Here is a 17,189-nt window from a genome sequence, read left to right on the forward strand (position 1 = left end):
AAAACTATTTAAAGATTTCATTCTAATTTCACAGAAAGACATCACACCTATCTATATAACATGATCTGCTTATGAATAACATTATTTATAAATTGAAGTTTACAGAAATAATCACTAATTAAATCAGTCACTTTGGCTGTGTTGGCTAAATTACTTGTCTCTTTAATTACATAACTTATACATTTTATAGTTTTTTCAATTTAACGTGGCATTTTTAAAGCTTAATTATGGCCAACATACAAGTGTTAATTATAAGGAAACATTAACTGTGACTATCATAAAGGAGCAATGTATGCTAAACAACACTTCAATAAACCAAAGGAAACAAGTGCTATGGACTAATGAAGTAAATATATATATATATATATATATATATATATATATATATATATATATATATATATATATATATATATAATTTTTGCTCACCAAAGGTATGTTTGTAAGGAAAAGGTGGCAGCTTGTAATGAAAAGAAACCTGGTATCAGTTTGTTTCAGGAGAAGTATAAAGGGGAAGTAGTAGTAGCTCAGTGGTTACGGTGTTGGTCTGTTGTTTGAATGGTTGTGAGTTCAAATCCCAGGATCCTTAAGCTACCACTGTTGGGCCTTTGAGCAAGGCCCTTAACCCTCAACTGCTCAATTGTATAAATGAGATAGAACTGTGGAGAAGAAGAGCTGCTGCTCAGGGTGTATGAGACCATCACCTACAGACAACTGATTGTGTAAACTGTGCTGATGCACTACCTGTGGATAACAGAGGTATTAGAGAACACACTCATCTTGAAGTGAGTGAATGGGTTTGTTATAAACCCAGTGGTATCAGTTTATTTTGAGGAGAAATACAAAGGCTGAAAACTTATCTGTTTAATGTCTGGGATCAGGTTAGTGTTAGTTTGTCTTTAGGCATTAAAACAAAAACGTGCACTTCTTGGAAGCAAAGATGAAAACAAAACAATTATTTTTAAAAGCTACACACACAGACATCTCATTAGATATGTGGACTGACATGTTACAGAAATGAGATCATCATCTCTACCAGTTGGTTATAGGGATGTCTGTCATTTCTGTTTCCAATAAGTTTCTATTTACTGTAAATCCCTCTCAGGTATGGAAAGGCCAATGCACAGGAAAAACAGGTTGTGTTGATCAAATAACATCAATAAGGAAGACATATTGGCATTAAAATATTTACTTTGTTTGAAATCTTTAAAAATTGAAAGACCTTCTGTTCATTTAAATTTATAAATGATGAAAAATTGTTCATGGTTTTCATCCTTTAGACCCCACTGTATATATACTGTACAGTGTGAGTGACGTTCACATGTTAAATGACAGAGCTCAACAGAAGAGAAAGAAGAAGCAGGTATACTGATGAACACAGACAAAAGAAATAATAAATCATGTCTAACCGGGAGGAGGCCCCGGGGAAGACCTCGGACACGCTGGAGGGACTATGTCTCTCGGCTGGCCTGGGAACACCTCGGTATTGCCCCGGAAATAATAAAATGCTGCAGAAAATTGTATGTGCTTGTATATGTGAATGGTGTATTTACCAAAAAGATGCAATGATACAATCTACTGCTAAAATACTATAATCCACTGAAAATATTCAGTGACATTGTTGTAATAAGTTTTGTGTCCTATAAGTTCCTTTTTTTCTTTGAGTTTCATTTAAAAAAGTAAGGAAATAGCATAAGCTCTAAGATTGAAAGGAAATTTGTTCTATATAAACTGTGAGAAATACTGTACAGTATATCCATCATTCATTCATTCTTCAGACCAAAAACTGGAGTACCCAGAGGAACCTCTGAGGCAAGGGGAGAACATTCAATCTCCATGCACACGTGACAGAGGTGGGACTCGAACCCCAACCCTGAAGGGAAGTTTCCATTTACACAGAATGTCTGTAATTTATGGGAGGGAACAGAACATAAGATATAAAGACGGTGCTGGTCTTAAGCCGTGGGCGTTACAGTGTCAATACCGGAAGTTCAATTCACTGGAAAAAAGTAATCCAAACACGGGCAAAATAATATAATTCACAGAGGAAAAAGAAAGAGACTAGAGAATGACTCGGAGCATCCGAATTAATAATCCAAACGGCAAGAAAAAAGCCGGAGCACAAAAAAACAGAAAAAACAGCCAGCAGCAACGAGTGATAACTCATGTAGTAATCTAAAGGGGAAAAGTAATCCAAAACGGCAAAATCCACTCGGACACAAACAGACAATACTCAGACCGGAAGATGGCAGGAGTGACTCACAAATCGCGACATAGTGATGAGAGATCATCTGGCAACAATCCAGCATGAACGGCGCGCTTAAATAGCGCTGCCGAGTATAAAAGTCATGCGACTCAGGAATGACGTCACAAGTGCGAGCCGCGAAAGTGAGCTTCGGAGGAGTACGCTGACAGTACCCCCCTACACGGGGCATCTCACAACGTCCCACCTGGCTGGTTGGGGTGTTCACGGTGAAACTGAGAGATGAGGTCCGGATCCAAGATGTGGTGTGCCGGAACCCAGGAGCTTTCCTCAGGGCCGTATCCCGCCCAGTCCACCAAGTACTGTAGACGTCTGGAGCGCAGGAGCCAACGGACAGTAAAAGCAGGGCCCCCATCAATGACCCGGGCCAACAAAATGGGGAGCCAGCTTCATCCATGCCAGCTTGAATGGGAGGTCTTTGGTGGAAAGCCACACCCGTTGCCCGACACGGTAAGGAGGAGCGGGTCGGCATCTGCAGATGGCCCAGCAAGCGTAGCTCTGGGAAGATCTCAGCAAGGCGAGGCAAGCTCTACTCCAGACTCGACGACAGCGTCTCACGAGGGCCAAGGCCGAAGGAACCGAGGCTTCTAGCTCCTGAGTGGAGAACAATGGGAGTTGATAGCCGTAGGCAGCCTGAAAAAGGGGACAGACCCATGGCAGCAGAGGGCAGAGACTTATGGGCATACTCGACCCATACCAAGTTGGAGGCCCAGGACGAATGATCCTCTGCACAGAGGAGGCGGAGACCCGTCTCCAGCTCCTGGTTGAGCCGTTCCGTCTGCGCATTGGACTAGGGGTGAAACCCCGAGGAGAGGCTAATGGAGATGCCTAAGAGCTGGGAAAAATCCTTCCAAAAATTGGAGGTAAACTGGGGTCCTCTGTCAGAGACTATGTTCCGGGGGAGCTGGAAAACGTGTTGGAGGAGGTGTAACGCTGTTTCTTTGGCCGAAGGAAGTTTGGTCAGGGGAACAAAATGGATGAGCTTAGAGAAGCGATCGACCACAGAGAGGATAATGGAGTAGCCATCAGAAAGAGGGAGACTGGTGACGAAATCTAGTGAAATATGGGATCAAGGTCTGCAAGGGATTGGCAGAGGCCGAAGGAGGCCGGCTGGGCGAGATCGGGAGCTCTTGTGTTGCGCACATACTGGACAGGCCCGTGCGTCATGTCTGAGCAAGGGCCACCAGAAATGTTGCTGGAGAACCGATAGGGTCTTCCCGTTGGGGCCTGTCGGGGTTTCAGTCTCTTGGCTGTCCGGAGATATTCTAGATTCTTATGGTTCATCCAGACCAGAAACGTCCCTCCAACCAGTGACACCATTCCTTCAGGGCGAGTTTGACTGCCGGTAACTCACATTCGCCAGTGTAGTTCCGTTCGGACAAGGAGAGACGATGGGAAAAGAAGACACACAGGTGAAGCTTATTGTCCTTGGTGTCCCTTTGAGACAAAACGGCCCCAACACCGGTATCAGATGCATCAACTTCTACCACAAATTGTCATGTGGAATCACAAGGTGAGGATGGGGCAGAGCTGAAAAGCTGCTTCAGCTTCTTGAAGGCTTGCTCGGCTTTAGGCCCCCAAGAGTAGGGTTGAAGGGGAGAGGTTAGCTGTTGCAAGGGTGCAGCGACTGAGCTGTAGCTCTGGATAAATTACATGTTCCAGGGCGGGGCCAATCCGTAACAGCCTTGATTCTGTCGGGATCCATCCGAACACTCCCTGCTGCCAGAATAAAGCCCAAGAAGGTGGTTTTCGTGACATAGAACTCACATTTCTCTGCCTTCACATAAGACTGGTTCTGCAAAAGCCTCTGAAGCACTGCACGGACGTGACAGGTGTGTTCCTCGGGTGTGCGAGAAAAGATGAGGATGTCGTCCAGGTAAACAAATAGGAATAGTTTTAACATGTCCCATAAGACATCATTTACCAGTGCTTGGAACACTGCCGGGGCATTAGTGAAGCCGAATGGCATCACCAGGTACTCGTAATGACCAGTAGGAGTGTTGAATGCGGTCTTCCATTCGTCACCCTCCCAGATGCGGACTAGGTGATAGGCGTTCCGAAGGTCCAGCTTGGTAAAAATGTGGCTCCTTGGAGGAGCTCAAAAGCGGAGGCCATGAGTGGCAGCGGGTAGCGATTATTGATGGTGATGGCATTAAGGTCCCGATAGTCGATACAGGGCCGTAGTGTACCATCCTTCTTCTCCACAAAGAAAAAGCCTGCACCGGCTGGGGATGACGACGGGCAGATAATACCTGACTCCATGGACTCCTGTGTATTTTGGGTCATGGCTTCCCTTTCAGGCTTGGATAAGTGGTACGGGCGCCCCCCCGGGCAGGGGGGGGGGGGGGGGGGTTAGTGCCCGGCAGGAGTTCGATAGCACAGTCGTAAGGTCTATGAGGTGGCAGGGAAGTGGCACGAGCTCTACTGGACACTGGTCCCAGATCATGGTATTCAGCAGGCACCAGAGAGAGGTCGGATGGCAGGTCCAACTTGACTAATAACGTGCAGGGTGTCAAGGTGATCAACACCAACAGATCCATAGCATCTGGTCAGGTACCAACTACTTTCAAGAGAGCAAGGGTTATTCCCATCCTGAAGAAACCTGCTCTGGATCCATCAGACATCAGTAACTACAGACCGGTATCACTTCTCTCATTTCTTTCAAAAATTCTTGAACGCATTGTCTTTAATCAACTGTCTGTCTATCTCTCACAGAACAACCTCCAAGACCCCAACCAGTCTGGCTTTAAAGCAGCTCATTCCACAGAGACAGCCCTTTTAGATGTCTCTGAGAAACTACATGCTGCTAGATCAGCCAGTCTCTCATCCGTCCTTATCCTCCTTGACCTTTCAGCAGCATTTGATACGGTCAACCATAAGACTCTCTTAGCCACCCTCAGGAGTCTTGGGATTTGCGGATCAGCTTGGGAATGGTTCGCTTCCTACCTGGAAGGACGCTCATATCAGGTAACATGGAGGGGAGTGACATCTGCTCCACGCAGACTCTCCACTGGCGTCCCACAAGGCTCAGTACTTGGTCCTCTTCTTTTCTCCCTGTATACTCACTCTCTTGGTGAAGTTATTTCCTCACATGGGTTCTCTTACCACTGCTATGCTGATGATACACAACTTTACTCTTTCCCACCCGCAGATGCCACAGCTTCTGACCGGATCTCTGCATGTCTGGCAGACATTTCATCATGGATGACTGCTCATCAGTTAAAGCTTAAACCTAGCAAAACTGAGCTGCTCTTCATCCCAGGTGATTCATCCCCAGGTCATGATCTTGCTATATCTTTGCACAACGATCTGATCTCCCCTTCAGCCACAGCTCGCAACCTTGGGGTAACCATGGACAATCAACTGTCCTTTTCCTCTCATGTTGCTAATGTGACTCGCTCATGTCGGTATCTTCTTTACAACATTAGAAGGATTCGGCCATTTCTGTCCACACAGGCTGCTCAGGTACTTGTTCAGTCTCTTGTCATTTCTAGACTGGAATACTGCAATGCACTGCTGGCAGGTCTACCTATGAACGCAATCTGTCCTCTGCAAATGATCCAAAATGCAGCTGCCCGGCTTGTTTTCAACCTGCCAAAGTTCTCGCACACCACCCCGCTGCTGCGATCCCTCCACTGGCTTCCGGTAGCTGCACGCATCAGATTCAAAACACTGATGCTGGCCTACAAAGCCAAAAATGGACCAGCTCCCTCTTACCTCAAAGCCCTCATCACTCCTCGCACTGCACCCCGCACCCTCCGATCTACCAGCACTGCTCGACTGGTTCCACCATCTCTCAGGGTAAGAGGCAAGTATACTACAAGACTCTTCTCTGTACTGGCACCAAGGTGGTGGAATGAACTTCCCCTAGAGGTCCGGACAGCTGAGTCACTGGCTATTTTCAAGCGGCGGTTGAAGACCTACTTATTCAGGAAACACTTCAACTAGCACTTCTTTCCTTATCTTTTGCATATTTAAAAAATAAATAAATAAATAAAATAAAAAAATAAAAAAAAAAAAACTTTGACACTTACAATTTCATTGTAACTTTGAACAAATGTTTTAAACTCATGGTATCTTAAGTATGTAACTTAGTGAGCCAGCATTAATGTATTCAATGTTAGAGATTTAAGCACTTATGTACGTCGCTCTGGATAAGGGCGTCTGCCAAATGCTGTAAATGTAAATGTAAGGTGGTCAGGCAGTGAGCCTGGCAGTAGATCCCCCAACCAAGGACCCGGCCGCTGGACCAATCCAGGTGAGGGTTATGTTTCTGAAGCCAAGGCAATCCACGGGGGCGTGGGGCGAGGGGATAACAAGGAAGGAGATCCACTCCATGTGTTCATTGGCGGTGGACACCAGCAGGGGCTTGGTACGGTAGCGAGCTCGGTGGAGGATATGGTCTAGCTGACGCACTAACTCCTCATCGAGGAACTCCGGAGTCAACGAATACCACTAGATCGTGTTCTTTGCTCTTGATCTGAAAATGTACTTTGAGAAGTGGCTTGGGGGAGGCTAAGCACCAGAGGCTCGCCACGGGCTCGACGCATTTCATCCTTCACCTGAGGGGCCAGGCCACGGTAGAATGCATCATAGAGAGCCGTGGGGTTCCACCCACTCTCCCCAGCTGCCATGCGGAAATCCAAAGCTTGCTTATATATATATATATATATATATATATATATTTCCAACTCTCATGCATTCAGTGCCAGACTCACGCAATTGACCCAATTCTCACGCACTCACACCACATCCCCATAATCGTCCAGTAGTGAGGAAAAAATGCGCCCCATGATCTCGCAAAGCAACGTGCAGAGAGACCAGACAGACAGTGTAGTGAGTTTTTGTGACAATTGTTAGGGAAATACACAATTTATTCCCATAAACTGCGTAGTCAGCCGTTCTCCCTTCCATCTGCACCGTGTGAATTGTGAACGCTGGCAGGTCAGTCAATTACAGGGCGCTCCGTGTCTCCGTCCAGTTTAGGATAGTAACTAATAGGCCTATGCTGTTATATAGTTTATTTAGAATGAAGTTAGCATTAGCAGAGTTGTTTGTTTTGCAGCACTGAGCAGTTATTTTACATAACTTTATGATAAAAAACAGTACAAAAGCATTTCCAGATGACAAATCTGGACATGCCTAGTAGTTAATGTCAAGTCAACGACATCCCATATTAAAATGATTTTATTTATATCAATCACAACTCATCAATCATGTCCATATTTGACTGGTGGCCATCCAAATCAAGCACTTACAATAGAGCACATGTTAATCTGTGAACATGTTAATCACATGTTAATCTTATTTCTGTAAAATGTTTGTGAAAATTAAATGTAATGTAAATCTCTCAAAAAATTCTGTACAGATACCAAATACTTTGACAATCAATATATACGTACAGGGCTCTCAATTTTTGAAGACAGGCAAGCGTGACATCTCCAACCCGTGATATCTTTTTTTCATTGGTTTCATTGTTGCGTTAAATCTTACCCAGATAGTGCTATTTTCTGATTAGCTATTGTGTAGCCTCTTTTTTTTTGATTGGCTGATAAGTGTCAGGGGAGACGTGCTTGATTCCTTGGTTCCATAGAGACAGAGGTGCGTACTGATGCATTTTGGGCGACATATTAAATATATGATAAATATATGATAAATAGTCAAAAAGTTTTTCTGCGTGAGAAATACGATGTGTGACGGGAGAGCGTGACAAAAGACCCAAATGCGTGACTGTCACGCTCAATGCGTGACACTTGACAGCCCTGTACTTACATACACTTTTTTGTGTTTTGATTTTGTGTTTGTATTTTTTTCCCCACACAAAGCCACGCCCCTCCATAAGCCCCTCCCCATAACGAAGTAATCCTCTCGGACACAAACAGCAGCAAGGCAACAGACAGTACTCATACCAGAAGATGGCAGGAGTGACTCACAAATCGCAATGTAGTGACGAGAGATCATCTGGCGACAATCCAGCATGAACGGCGCGCTTAAATAGCGCTGCCGAGTATAAAAGTCATGCGACTCGGGAATGAAGTCACAAGTGCGTGCCGCGAAAGTGAGCTTCGGAGGAGTACGCTGACACTGGTACAATGACAGTCATCATTCACTTCAGCTGGCCATCTGATCCACACTCTGAAAAATGCCAAATCCAAATCCAGTGCAACCTGAAGAGGTATGATCTAAATTACAAAAACAAAAAACCACCAATTGAACTTTTTTGAATGCGATTAAATGTATCAAATATTTTATATATACTTTAGATAATATAATATATGCTATATTCCATATACTGTAAATAATATATTAACTATTTATACTGAGATCACAAGTGAAAAAAAAATTTTGTGCATAAATTATTTTTACAGTGAATGTTGTATATCTTTGTAGTATAACATCCAACAAAGACTGAATTCACGTGGAATAGATGAGAACTTCATTACAGGGCAGCATGTGAGTTTAGAGAGACTGAAAAAGCGAATGGAGGTCGTGATCCCTCAGGATCGCATGATGAATTACTTAAAGAAATTAAAGGAGATCCCACCTTACCCAACTCCAGTTGTATTTTGGGTTTCAGATGTAGCCCATGTTTCTACAGAGACAGGATTCAGGGGGATACTGAAGTCTGAGCAGTTCAGACCTCCTAATAGTGAGTTCTCTTGGTGGGACTTAAAAATTAAAGAAGAGGAGATAAGAGCAGCAGAGACAGGCTACATGGAGACTAATTTTCTAAAACAAGCACTAGAGTTAACGGAACAGAAGCCGTTCCTAGAGAAGTTCACCACATCACCTATCTTTCAACTAGAGAAATCCTGCTACGGCAATTATCGCTTCACTTTTCCCCTCACTGATCTGATGAAGTGGTACAAAGAACAGAACTGTGGAGGAGAAGAGCCGGTCCTCAGGATGCACGAGACCATCACCTACAAAAAGGAGATTGAGTACACTGTGCTGATTCACAGTCCTGAGGATAACGAGCGTTTTGGAAAATATCCACTTCTTGAAGCGAGTGAGTGGGTTCGTTATCAGGATGGGAAGATCATCTGGAAAGCACAAGCCATTTGTAAAAGCCACTGCTATCAATTTGTTTCAGGAGAAGCACAAAGTCTGATTCCTCATGTGTCTTATGTCTGGGATCAGGTTAGTTTAGTCTTTCACCTACCAAAACCCAAAGCCCTGAAATTCCGCACAGAACGACTTATAGAAGCTCTCGAGGCCTGTGAACTTGACTTGAAAAGAGATCTCTTAAGGGACAAAGGTCCTAAAAACAAAGAGGGATGCTGCATGGAAGCAAAGGAGAAAGTGATTAAATTGAAAAGAGGGTTGAAAGAGTAGAAGAAAGAAGAAAAGGATGAAGATCAAGAGGATGAAGATGAAGCAAAACAGTGAAATGTATTCATGGGTGATATTTTGTAGAACTGGTCACCGTACAATATTAAATGTTCATATCTAACTTCTATAAATTGTGAAAATATTACACTATTCTAATGCTTCTATTTATTTTAATTCTTAAAAATGAGAATATTTTGAAAATATTCATTCATTCATTCATTCATTTTCTACCACTTTATCCAAACTTCTCGGGTCACGGGGAGCCTGTGCCTATCTCAGGCGTCTTTGTGCATCAAGGCAGGATACACCCTGGATGGAGTGACAACATCATCGCAGGGCACACACACACACACTCTCATTCACTCACGCACTCACACACTATGGACAATTTTCCAGAGATGCCAATCAACCTACCATGCATGTTTTTGGACCGGGAGGAAACCAGAGTACCCGGAGGGGAGAACATGCAAACTCCACACACAAGGCGGAGGCGGAATCGAACCCCAAACCCTGGAGGTGTGAGGCGAACGTGCTAACCACTAAGCCACCGTGCCCCCCTTTTTGAAAATATTCACATTATTATTCATTTCTCTTATTGTTAATCTTGATCTTAACTTTTTTGATGATGTAATCTATGTAAATCAAAGCAGGAGAACAATAAAAAAAAAAAAGGTATTTAATGAACAGTCTCAGAGTTCATTACATGAACAGTCTCAGTGAGTTGTTGTATTTCTGTAACTTTTACACAGACCTTTAACAGAAATAAGCTCTAACACTGTAAAATAAGAAAAAAAATTCATGTATTTAAGGATTTTGTTCCAATTTCATTGAAAGACTCCACGTCTGTCTCTACATTTATAACATGATTCACTTATGAAAAACAACATTATTGATAGTTTTAGGTTTACAGCATTGAATGATTTTTTCACTCCGATTATTAGTCTGACCAACCACACTGAGTCACCACTCAGGCAGGCTCTGACCCTGCCCACTGCCTCATTGGTGCCGACACTGCAGTACCTGAAGTCAACCTACCCAACACACTAGAATCAGGTGGATTCAGCCAAGAAAGTGCATCAGCATTCCTACCAGAATGATACTGAAAATCAAAATCAACTGTAGCCAGCTGGGTGACCCATCGCTGCTCAGTAGCAGCAAGCTTGGCAGACATAAGATGGCTCAGAGGGTTGTTGCCTCTATACAAAATGTACAGTATGTTACCCAAGAGGTACTCATGAAATGTCTCGGTCATTGCCCACTTAAGTGCCAAAAACTCCAACTTCATGGAACTATAGTTGGACATATTGCGCTCCATGGGCTTAAGACTACAACTTGCATAGGCCACTGAGCACACCTTACCTTCCTGTTCTTGTGAGAGGACAGCCCCCAAACCTTGGTGGCTAGCATCTACCTCCAGGAAAAAAGCTTGGAGAAATCAGCATACGCTAATACTGGAGTGGTGGTAAGTCTCTGCTTCAACCCATCAAAGCTCTCCTGAAATGTCTTCATGAAAACTTTAGCCCAACTGTTTCCTAGGCTTGTTCAGACCACCTGCAAACTCCCCAACCAGCATATGTAATGGAGCAGCCAACTTGGCAAAGCCCTCAACAAAACAGTGATAATAGCTGGCAAAACCACTGCATTACAGCGTCAATCTTAGCAGTATCTGTTGCCACCCCCGGGACGAAATAACATAGCCCAGGTATTTCACCTCTTGTTGGAAGAACGCCCATTTCCCTAATTTAACCATCAGACCTTCCCGCTCTAAGTGACTTAAAACAACCTCTAACCTCCCTACGTGCTGAGAAATGAGAGGTGTAGAACATTACAATGTCATCCAAATACAAAAGCTGTGGCTCTTCAGCACATTGGGAGCTAGTTTTCCTTATGCTGTGTAGACCCTGGCTGTCCACCTCCAGGCGGCCCCTGACCCCCCCCGAGAGCACACACACTACCAAAATAACCAGGCTTCTGACATCTTCTAAAAATAACCGGGCCCTTATGAGCAGGCTGGGATGGTAATAATGGTAGGATGGTAATAAACTCACTGCAACTGCACAACACTTTGGGCGAGTTTATTCAACTGTACCTAGTGCGATTTTAACATCTCCCTTAGCTCACTCATCTCAGACTGCCGATGTAAACTACCTCCACTTGACCACACCGGGCATGCCCATTTCTAATAATATCGAGTAAGCTTGGTGACAGACTAATTGTTTCATCTCACATCGTACGGCACTATCTGAGACAATCAACAAATTGGTCCCTCAATACCACCTCAGAATTTGGAATGACATTGGGGACCTGATTCTTTCCAGAAGGCCCAGGAGGGCAAGAGAAAACACTGAGAGTCTCCCCCTCCTGCTGCCTCCTAGAAAAAAGCCTCTTGCAGGGCAACATAGGACTGGGAGCAACCATACAATTCTCTCAAAATAGAAATAACCTTTATGGGATCTTCACACTCTATGGTGGCACAATAGCAAATTTCTTCCTGGGCTTCCCCCTCTAAATCATAGGTCACTAACAGGCAGACCGCGGTCCGGGTCCGGACCCAGAAGCTGTCCAATTCGGACCGGACCTACAGCCAAAACAAAAGTTTATGATATAAAACTTGACGAAGCTCTTCTATTTTAACCGGCGCAGCTTTTGCAGTCTTTTCGGTAAAGGTAGTGGAAACGCACTGACCAATCAAGTCTGTGCATTCCTGAAGTAAACACTGCGACTCAACAGTGCAAGACAGATGAGAGAGAAATAGAGTAAAGTTACACATGAAAGAAAGATAGCGATACATGTAGAAAACAAAGGGAGAGAAACAGACGAGTGAGACGGAGAAAGGGAGAGAAACAGACGAGTGAGACGGAGAAAAGGGAGAGAAACAGACGAGTGAGACGGAGAAAAGGGAGAGAAACAGACGAGTGAGACGGAGAAAAGGGAGAGAAACAGACGAGTGAGACGGAGAAAAGGGAGAGAAACAGACGAGTGAGACGGAGAAAAGGGAGAGAAACAGACGAGTGAGACGGAGAAAGGGAGAGAAACAGACGAGTGAGACGGAGAAAGGGAGAGAAACAGACGAGTGAGACGGAGAAAGGGAGAGAAACAGACGAGTGAGACGGAGAAAGGGAGAGAAACAGACGAGTGAGACGGAGAAAGGGAGATAAACAGACGAGTGAGACGGAGAAAGGGAGAGAAACAGACGAGTGAGACGGAGAAAGGGAGATAAACAGACGAGTGAGAGTGAGACACTTCACACTAAACCACTGTGTCTCATATTAAAAGTGGCAATGTGAAACGCCATTCTGAGACAAAACAAAGGTTTTGAACAAACATTTCCACTCAAATCTGAAGACAGCGTCCCTGAGACAGCTTTCCCAGGTCTGAGTGAAGTAGCCCTATACATCCTGACCATGTTTGGCTCTACATACAACTGCGAGGCAGCTTTCTCTACAATAAACATAATCAAAAACTAAATATGGTTCCAGCCTCACTAATGAGCATCTCCACATGTGTAAGGGAAAGTTAAGCACTTTATTTAAACATACACAATTTTCACATTTTATTTATTTTCTCTTTTTTTGAAATGTAGCCCTACTTTTATTTATTTAATGAGAGAACTTTATACATATCTACAATCATACATATGTTCAGTTCTATGTTACGTGACAAATATTGTCAAAAAGTTTTTGACTTTTTTTTTTAATTTATTTGATTTGACAGTCAGGTATTGATTGCTTGCAGATGTTCATACAACTACTAGGCTACTTAAATATATATCACACTAACTAGTTAGACATTATGATCTTCTGGACCTTTGTTTCAAGAAATTTTCTCTTACTGGACCTCTTTAAATTTTAGTTGAATACCTCTGCTCTAAATGATGGAACAAACAAAAGGCTTGCTAAGTCACTGACAATCGATGGGCTGAGCAAGCCTTAATTTTCGATCTTTTGGTATACATACAAATTGTTCAACTCACTGACCAGTAGGAAGTGATGGAATTTCATTAGAAGGGCCTACAGAAAGACTAACAAGAGCAGCTTGACCCTTGCAAACTCTCGTTATCCTCTCATAAATTGAGCTACCAACTGCCATAATTCTTATTACTCTTCTTCCATTATCTACAACTTACCAACACCTTCCTTCACACTAGAGAAAGAACCAAGAAGGGAAGATGTCACGCTTGCCTGTCTTCAAAACTTGAGAGCCCTGCTGTTAGGTACAGGGAACCCTTACCTAGGGAATAAATAAGCACACAGGTTCTAAGGTTTAAAAGAGGAAATGGAGAAGTTAAGGCAGAGATACAAATATGCACTATTTTATTAACAGAAAAATAATTAATTACATAATATGCTTTTATTCAATTAATTGAAATAACCAGGGCAGATCAATCACCATAAAAAAGGAAGGTAGAGAGCCCACCTACTTGTCCTCACACTTCACACTTGTCTTAAACAACTACTGTATAACACCTCACTAGGAAACAAGTCGACCCAGTCAGATAACGCTCATTATTTTTGTGATTAAACCGGTATTTTTCACATGGATGCTTGAATCTAAAAGACAAAAAAATTAATGAATTTGTTAAAAACAATTAAGCATATATATATACACAATATTATATAGATGCTAATTCCTCTCCACTGCTTCTCTTTTTCTACCCATCCCAAGACATCCAGAGATTGAACCAGCTCTGATTGTCTTCTGTGCCATGAAGATTTTGGACCTTCACTGAGATGAGGCCAACCATGTGAGGATCCTGAGGCACCTAGAGATTTACCAGCTCCAGATGGACTCTGCTTCATGAAGTATTCAGATATACTAAGAGAAGATGCCAACTCCATGTGGTTTTTAAGGATAACAATCTCTTCATCAATACACAATTATTGGATTGTATATTTACAATCACACCCTCCAGTGTCACCCATATGAGGATGAGGTTCCCCTTTGAGTCTGGTTCCTCTCAAGGTTTCTTCCTCTTCCATTTAAGGCAGTTTTTCATCACCACAATCACCTCATACAAATAAATTCTGAATTTTGAATTGTATACTATTAACTATATATACAATATTATACAACACTTTATATGTTACTAACTCTATGTACAATTTTATGTATACTTTATATGCTGAGAATGGTGGTTTTGATCTCATTCATTCGTTCATTAATTTTCTACCGCTTATCCGAACTACCTCGGGTCACGGGGATCCTGTGCTTAGTAATTGTTAAGTTGTTTATTTATCCTGTAGAGTAACTTCATGCATCATTAGTACTGCTTGATGCAAGAGCTTCCTACTTACCTCTGTTAACTTTTTAGTCCTGAGCCGGGTCCTAACAATCTTTACTTTCAACTCGTCCACACAATCTTGTAGAACATCCGATTCAGATAACAGCTCGTAGTTCTTTATCCTAGTCGCCTCATGGGACACCAATGCCTGCTCATATTTCTTCTCAGCTTCAGCCAGAGCAACCTGCATGTTCTGCAGCAAGCGTGTTGGTTTTATTTACTTTCCGTACACATTCAGACATTACAGAGGATTCATCTCCTCAGTCATCATAACAGTTCATCAGAATCAAGTGCTTTAAGGATGAGAGACAAAATGTGAGAATGGACACGCTCCAATAATTGAACCGTTAGTGATTCCTCAGCTGCTAAAAATTCCTTCATCTCCTGGTACTCTAACTTCAGCATACTGTGATACTCCATCTCCCGCTTACACTCCTAAAACACAGCCATGTAGAAGAGGTTTAAACTTCACTACTTACTTTTCACGTCTTCACTGAGACTTTTAATTCCGTTCAGTAAAAACAGAAAGTCGGCATCTCAAACTAGAAATCAAATTTTATTTAATTTTATGTGCATAGAAAACCTTCATATGATCATTTACTCTTTTTTTACTCACTCACTCACTCACCTTCTACCGCTTATCCGAACTACCTCGGGTCACGGGGAGCCTGTGCCTCTCTCAGGCGTCATCGGGCATCAAGGCAGGATACACCCTGGACGGAGTGCCAACCCATCGCAGGGCACACACACTCTCATTCACTCACGCACTAGGGACAATTTTTTAGAGATGCCAATCAACCTACCATGCATGTCTTTGGACCGGGGGAGGAAACCGGAGTACCCGGAGGAAACCCCCGAGGCACAGGGAGAACATGCAAACTCCACACACAAGGCGGAGGCGGGAATCGAACCCCCAACCATGGAGGTGTGAGGCGAATGTGCTAACCACTAAGCCACCGTGCTTTGGAAAAATGAATGGAAATCTCAGAACCTGGACAAAGACTCAAGCTATTTTAAAGAATAGTGTGATATGAATGTGCAATTAATATGAATAGTGTAGATATGAATGTGTCAGTAAAACTTGCTCAAAAGTGTACCTTAATTATTTCTGTCTAACTAAATATTTTCCTACATCCTACTACTTTCTTTGACATTTTTAGCATTTGGGTTGAACTGAATATCAGGTATATTTATCTTAACCTCACCTATAATATTTAGATAATTAGATTTAGATATATATATCGTCGCTGTCGGGCGGAAACCTCGTATGTCCAAATTTGGTCAATTTCATATTTTTTCACATATCGATGCTATTGATCAGTCCCCACGTGGGTCTGTTATTTTTACAAGTTATTAACCAATCTAAAGTCTTAAATAGCTTGAGCGCAAATCTCATAACTCCATTGGACACTTCAACTGTCCACCTCTTCCTCACTCTGCGGGAGAGCTTCACGGCATATTTCTCCTTAATAAGAGTCGCAACGAATCAACACGTCTTCTGAGGTAAATGTCTTCAAAACACTGGGATCAAAGAAAAAAAAATCTTGACCCCCGCTAATTTAGCGCAAGTCAATCCACTGCAACGTGGACTAAACCCTGTGCACTGCAGATAAGGTACGGCGTTTTTTTTTTCATTTCCTGAAAAATAACGGTTTTGGAGATACGAGGATTCCGCCTGACAGCGACGATATATATCGATAATTAGATTTTGAAATATATCGATAGCAAAGCAAATCGGCTCAAAATCATTTGAACATCAGAATCAGAATCAGGTTTATTGGCCAAGTGTGTTGACATACACAAGGAATTTGGTTCCGGGTGTTTGTGACAAAAGTAATAACACTATACTGTACAAGACAAGATAATACAGACTATACAAGACAATACAGACATAAATAACACTATACAAGACAAGACAATACAGACTATACAAGACAAAGACATAAATAACACTATACTATACAAGATAATACAGACTATACAAGATAATACAGACATGAATAACACTATATAAGACAAGACAAGACAATACAGACATAAATAACACTTTACTATACAAGATAATACAGACTATACAAGACAATACAGACATAAATAACACTATACAAGACAAGACAATACAGACTATACAAGATAATACAGACATAAATAACACTATATAAGACAAGACAAGACAATACAGACATAAATAACACTTTACTATACAAGATAATACAGACTATACAAGACAATGCAGATGTGATACAATAGACAGTATGAGTATTAAATACAAATACAGAATATATGACTGATCAGTTATGTACATAAAGTGTG

At 42.5% G+C, this 17,189-nt stretch overlaps 1 protein-coding gene across 2 annotated transcripts; it reads left to right on the forward strand.

Moving 5' to 3' along the window:
- The first annotated feature begins 8,299 nt into the window (after positions 1–8,299).
- LOC132852209 (uncharacterized) lies at positions 8,300–14,447 on the forward strand. 2 transcript variants are annotated; one of them, XR_009649108.1, is made up of 2 exons: positions 8,300–8,438; positions 14,261–14,447. XR_009649108.1 is itself a non-coding variant. In XM_060879287.1 (2 exons), the coding sequence occupies exons 1-2, from the start codon at positions 8,406–8,408 to the stop codon at positions 9,596–9,598; spliced, it is 978 nt and encodes a 325-aa protein (XP_060735270.1). In that variant the 5' UTR covers positions 8,391–8,405; the 3' UTR covers positions 9,599–9,720. The 2 variants fall into 2 exon arrangements, 1 of the variants encoding a protein (XP_060735270.1); XM_060879287.1 differs by lacking the exon at positions 14,261–14,447 and adding an exon at positions 8,654–9,720 and having other exon boundaries at positions 8,391–8,438.
- The last annotated feature ends 2,742 nt before the right edge of the window (positions 14,448–17,189 follow it).

This window comes from Tachysurus vachellii, chromosome 10, assembly GCF_030014155.1.
Source record: "Tachysurus vachellii isolate PV-2020 chromosome 10, HZAU_Pvac_v1, whole genome shotgun sequence".
Taxonomy (NCBI): domain Eukaryota; kingdom Metazoa; phylum Chordata; class Actinopteri; order Siluriformes; family Bagridae; genus Tachysurus; species Tachysurus vachellii.